General features: G+C 34.5%; 1 protein-coding gene across 1 annotated transcript; it reads right to left on the bottom strand.

The window, feature by feature from the left end:
* Window positions 1–2,065: 2,065 nt before the first annotated feature.
* LOC105343534 (mitochondrial ribosome-associated GTPase 1) lies at window positions 2,066–3,580 on the bottom strand. Its single transcript, XM_011450928.4, has one exon. The coding sequence runs from the start codon at window positions 3,507–3,509 to the stop codon at window positions 2,538–2,540; it is 972 nt and encodes a 323-aa protein (XP_011449230.3). The 5' UTR covers window positions 3,510–3,580; the 3' UTR covers window positions 2,066–2,537.
* Window positions 3,581–6,326: the final 2,746 nt, after the last annotated feature.

Raw genomic sequence — 6,326 nt, 5'->3', positions numbered from 1 at the left:
CTTATATATGTCAACATCAGATAATAAAACCCTTTTATCACAAAATTGCATGGAATTTTATCAACAAAAAAAATGTCACCTACAGGTATGCATTGTATTTGTTGATTCTGTACAAAAAGGTTAGAATCTGGCGGGGAACAAAGAAAGAGATACACCACCAATTTGTGTCAGGAAAATGACGCACTTCCTCTACTGCTGGTAAATACCAGGCATATACCGCATAAACAGATCTGACCTCTGACCTTTTTAATCAGGTTTCTCGCATCGATGCCAACAATTTCGTCGTGCCATCCACACCTGAATGAAAGAAAAGAGGTTATCTACTGCATCACCTAGCGACGGGCTGCATCTGCCTTCTGTGTCTGAGATTGAGGTCACATTCTTAATGAGTTTGTCGTTTACGGCCTCTGTCTAATTAGATCACTATTAATATGTTTATGCATCGTCTTTATAGATGACTACATTCTTGTGCAAGTACTTTCAATACTTTGATTTACTGTGTTATTGGTTTTTCAATAACTAATTCAAATTTGAATTTTCAAAACTAATCATATATACCTTATTTACTTATGTTGTAAACCATGGATGTCCAAGGATCATAGGGACCTACTTAAAAGTTCAATATTAAGTTATACATGTATATGCAAAATTCAGTAAAATGGCTGCATGGGGTAATCTTTATGAATTCATTTATCCTAGTCAAAATAGTATCTTGTTCTTTTCTACACTTAATTTATTTCATAGAAAATAATTCAAATTTAAAAGATTTTATTTTTGTTATTTTTAGAAAAAATGTCTCCCCCACTAAAAAAAAAATGGGGGGGGGGGGGGAGGAATTTGCAGTTCATAAAAATTCAGACCATTTCAGCTAAGAAAAATATTCATACTTAAGGTAACAATATTATATCAAACACAGACCTTCACCTATAACATTTTTAAAAAATTATTTCAGGTGAAGGAATTTTTATACAGAATTTTGAGATAAAAATAATTTTTTTTCTTTAAATTGAATACATCTATTACTTTTTAAACAATTATTTTGATATTACATTTAAATGTAAATTATGGTTAATATTTAACTTGATCATGAGTTTTAGGTCAGGCTTATCTATACATTGAACAAATTCAAAGGAAAATAAATCCCCATTCATATACACATTCAATGTAGAATGTTCAATTACTGTACAGTTACCATGAATGTATATACTATTTAATGTAATGGTCATTATCTTCATTTGACTAAATCTAATGATATTGAATTTTTACTCAATCCATAGTATAATGAGCCACAGGAAAATGTTAACAAATATAAACCTGACATCACTTCTTCTCAGGATAAAGTTTAAGAAAGATAGTTTTTGAGGAAATAAACAGCAAGTTGAAAATTTCACCGGAATATGAACTTGGTTTGTCACACGATCAAATCCTGTGATCAAATCTGTAATAAAATTCTCAGATGATTGATCACATACCAACCATATTCTGATATCCTGGTGAACTTTGTAACATTGCTGTTTATTACCTATGTTAACCTTTATAAAAGGTAAAACATTCAGAATTATTAATGTTTTTAAGTTTACAATAATGCAACCTTTAAAGGATAAGCACTTGTTCTTATAATTGTGACATTATTAAAATGTTCACACAGATTTGAACTTTTTCACTATTCTATTGGTTCATATTTAACAGGAAACTTGGTTGCAAATGTAAATATTTCAGATTATATGGTCATTGCTAAAAAATCTAAATGTATATGTGAGAGGAAACAACATTTAACTCAACTAGTATATGTAGTAAACATTAGAAGATTTCGCAAGGTGTCTTCATACTCAAAGCCAAGTTGAAAAAACCCCCATTACCTTGAAGAAAAGACTGTTTCAAGTATATTACATGGATAGACTTTTTTAAGATTGTTAACATTGTGACCATCTTAAAGTGTCTGACATAGAGCATATATGAGGAAATGAATATCAGCATTGGATTCTTTACACACTAATATTCATGTTGATATGCCCTTAACATCAACTAATGAATTTTAAATAAAATCTGTTCAAAATACAAAATTTATTTTTCTCAACCTCTTGTGCCAAAAAACATTGCAAAAACATAATCAAATATTTGTCATCAGTCAGGGGAATGCCTCTACATATTTTCTTCAGAAACATGAGCACTGCTTGTGTCCTGTCTTAAATCAATGTGATTATTATGTTAGAATCCTAGATGCAAATATATAATTATTACAAATCATAAGAAATGAATATATAATTTTGTAACACACAATTTAGGGCAGCAGCATAAGGAATCCTCAAATAACACTGGTGCTTTACTAGATCACTTAGATTAACACGGCAGATGTTAATAAATATTTAAACATATAAATCATGAACTTTTTCATTAAAACACTTAAAGCAGGGGCACTGCCCGGCCATGACAAAATTCTCCAATAACATGAATAACACAGGTCATGTACTAGATCATCTAAATTATCATGTCAGATGCATACAGGTATTTGTTTAGCAACACATGACAGACTTGGCTCAGCGGACACAGAAATCTTCCAGTAACACAGGTCCGAGCCCTCCCTCTCTGAACTGTTTTAACACTAGTGTGGCTGCTGCAACGTAATCGGGAAAAAACTGATGTTCCCTAGAGTCCGGCGATTTTATTCGTTTCACTAACTGATTCTCCTTTGCTACATGGTTAAGGAGAACTTTAACATTGTCAGTAGGTTCAGGTAGACCGAAATGTTCCACGTATCTAAAGTCACTGATTTTGTTAAACCAAAACAACATATAATCAGCGATAAGGTCCTCACCCACAACATGGTCGGGGAAACACCCACAGAGGGCCAACTTCATCCCCTCTTCTAGGTCGGAAACCTGTGGGGTCAGAATTCCAGGAGTGTCCATGAGAAAAACCGGGGGATTAAAATTGGCTCGGATTTTTCCTGACAGCACCTTTGTCACACCTGCAACAGCCCCGACCCGCAGACTCTTTTTCTTGATGGTTGTATGCGAGCGTCTTACATAGTTTATGAATGTGGATTTTCCTACATTAGGTACACCAATCACTGCCATTTCGTAGTCCTCCGCTGTCTCTCTGTTATATCGAGGCTTACTGTGGATAGCCTCAACCACTAATGGAAACAACTGATGCTTTATGATTTTAGAATTCGCCGCTGTTAGGTTAGTAAACAACACTTTATCCACCCCTTCTCCCTGTAATTTCTTCACGATATCTGGTTTCCTGCTCAGGTCTGCTAAATCACATTTATTCAGAAGTAACACGTGTGCTTTCATTTTCATCATGTCTTTGAACAAAGGTGTCCGCCCAGAGAACGGAATCCTCGCATCGTGAATCTCCAGCACACAATCAATCGATCTCAGACGCGCCAAAAGCTGCGCGATGCCCTTCTGCATGTGCCCGGGGAACCATTGTACTCTGTGTCCCTCTGGAAGTGCGAATGTCTTCCTAAAATTTCCAGAAAACGTCAAGAATTTGCTTGACATTTCCTTCACATTTTTCCCAACATGGGCGCAGCCATTAATCGAGTGCCCGGATAAACAAGACGGTACCGAGTGGTTTCGTGACTACCACTTGTTTGGTCTGGAAAAATTTCGCGCTATATCACAAAATAACACGATATAGTGTAAGTGTGTTTAGCGTTTTGGATTTACTGATTCATAAACAATTAATAATATTGTTTTTAAAAGGATGTACTGTAGTCCAGTTTCAAATAAATCAGCGAATACTTGACCACATGTGCTTAATTGTTGACATATACTATTGTTTCTATTTAGATGGGTATGGTTTTCATATTAAGATGTTTGTTTGGGGTAATTTCTCTTAGTGAAAGTATGAATTAGATCAGAAATATGTCATTAAAGGATAACTTATTGAAAAAAGGGGCAAAGACTCTGTTGGGGTCTACACTTGGGGTGGGTGATGGAAGGAGGGTGGGTTGATCTTGTCATCAAGCACCTGTGTATTTGACCACTGTAAACTAAAGTACCTTTCGGCTATTCTTAAGCCTCCTTTTTTTCGACTGGGCTATCCGAGCTGATTTGACATCGCTCCATAAAATGCCTGAACCCCCGCTTGGTCACGTAATGGCGACTTCTCCGCTCTGAGTTGAGGGACCTCGGATATGGTTTTACGCAAGCTGTGTGGTTTTCAGTACTAAAGTACTTTGTTTAAGAGAATATTCTCACCTTTAAACATTTTTTTTTTAAAACTATAGCTAACTTAATTGTTTACAATCCTCTCGCATGTGTAACTGCTCCTCCGCTGACACAATTTAGCTGTTAACACTAAATGAATTCAGTTTTAAAATGAATGCATTACATTACGATAAATCAATACAAGAAATTTTGATAAATGGTTTTTGAATGTTATTTCGTAAATTCATTCTGCATTGCATTATTGCGTATCAAATTAACTGTAGAGCAATTTAAAAGGAAACACTATGGTAATGTATCTACACGTGATTGCATCAATAATTACAGTCCATAAATCAATTTGAAAAATAACTCAATTATTAATGTAACAGTAACTGTTCTAAGATAGAGCATTTGTACGATAAGTCGTGTATATGATGCGACCCATGGCCTGATGGACTTCGATTTTATTTAAGGACTAAGGAATCATTCTTTGAGTATCATGAGGTGATAATTTCGGTCGGGGCGTGGTCAAATCTATCACTTCATAATATTCAAAGAATGATTCCTTATTACTTATATTTATATAATTTTAAGCCATTGTACGATTAAATATTTAAATATGAATTAGCAAACCCCGCTGGCGCCCCAATTATACGACATTTGAAGTTATGGATTTTATATAGTACACAATTGATACGTAGTGTTATCACAGGCAAAGACACTGGAAAATGTAAATATATAATTTTATGTATCTACAAAACCCTCTGTATTGCTCCAAATACTCAGTAATAGATTCTTAGCAAACTCTTACTGGTATGCAATCATTCTGTAAATTTAATGCATGTATGAAACAACCCCCTTATAATCAGGTACAGTGACGATAGAACCATTTAACAAGGCTTTGGACTTTCAGTAGAGTGTATAACTCTATTTCTTGTGTCAAAACAAGTTAAAATGACACTGGTTTCGAGCGAAATATACACCGATTGCGTAGTCTTTGCTCAAAAGCCAGACAAATCTTGTTGATTCCAAGGAAACATGGCTGAGTGGCCAGCAATGAAAAAGACATGCCAAGTCACACTGCCATTTTGACACAGCTTTGGGTGCTTGGGTGTAAAAACAATTTATAAATTTTGTATCAAGGTGAGTTTAACTAAAGAGCCATTTTGCATTTGATTAGTTTTATGGCTATCGTATCGACAAAATGAAATATGGAAGTTACAAACTAGACTTACAAATGATTTTTTTTTTCAAATCGATATGAATATTGATGGTTTTATATTCATATTTCATATTTGTCCCTGTGGATTAACAACGAACATTAATGCAAATGGCCTCAACAGACTATCGCTGTACAACGATTTTCAGAATTTCGGAGTGTAACAAAGATCCGATTTCAATCAGATTTAACCCGCCATTGAACATAAGGTTTGAATAAACTCAACTCAGAATTGAATTGTAAACATATTGAATATAGAGAAATTGAACACATGTATATATTTGTGTTAATGTATCTAAATTTGCCGAAAAAATTTGCCGAAAAAATCCAACACTATTAATGAAATTAAAAAGAAGAGATGTCGGATATATTTTATTGACGCAGTAAATGTTTCAACAAATCAACGTTTCTAAAATATGTGAATCAATAATTTGTTAACAAATACAGAAATGTATAGAAAAATATTTCTGATCACAGCTTAAAGTAAATGCAAACAATTTTGTAACAATGAACAATTAACAGGGACTTATAAAAACATCGGATGTACAAAATAATTCAAATAAGGCATCATCACAGTTAAAGTCTCGTTTTATATGCACTATATTGAGGATCACAGTTAAATAAAGAAGTAAAATTTCTCTTCCTCTCTCTCTTTAGATAAATTTCGATTATACATGTAAGTTGAGGTCAAAGAAAACAAGATAAAGGGAAACAAATGATTCACAATTTTGTTTTTAAAACAACATGTCCACACGCATAGCTCCGCGGTGATTGGGTCGGTGGACCTTCTTTCTCTGTCCGACATTTTCCAGCGTCGTTACTCTGTCCCTCAGAAAGGAAGTGGTGTAGCTATTCTCTGAGCATAGGCACTTGATGACCACAACCAACATGACGACGATTCCCGCGGAAAACAGGAAGCCGAGCCCGAGCCCAATAAGCATCTCCCT

The sequence above is a fragment of the Magallana gigas genome, chromosome 10 (assembly GCF_963853765.1).
Source record: "Magallana gigas chromosome 10, xbMagGiga1.1, whole genome shotgun sequence".
Taxonomy (NCBI): Eukaryota; Metazoa; Mollusca; class Bivalvia; order Ostreida; family Ostreidae; genus Magallana; species Magallana gigas.
Note: the sequence above shows the minus strand (reverse complement) of the source record. Positions and strands in the feature narration are given on the sequence as shown.

What these genes read in the sequence shown, in the direction of transcription:
- LOC105343534 (XM_011450928.4), bottom strand. Translation starts at nt 3,509, where the DNA reads ATGTCAAGCAAATTCTTGACGTTTTCTGGAAATTTTAGGAAGACATTC.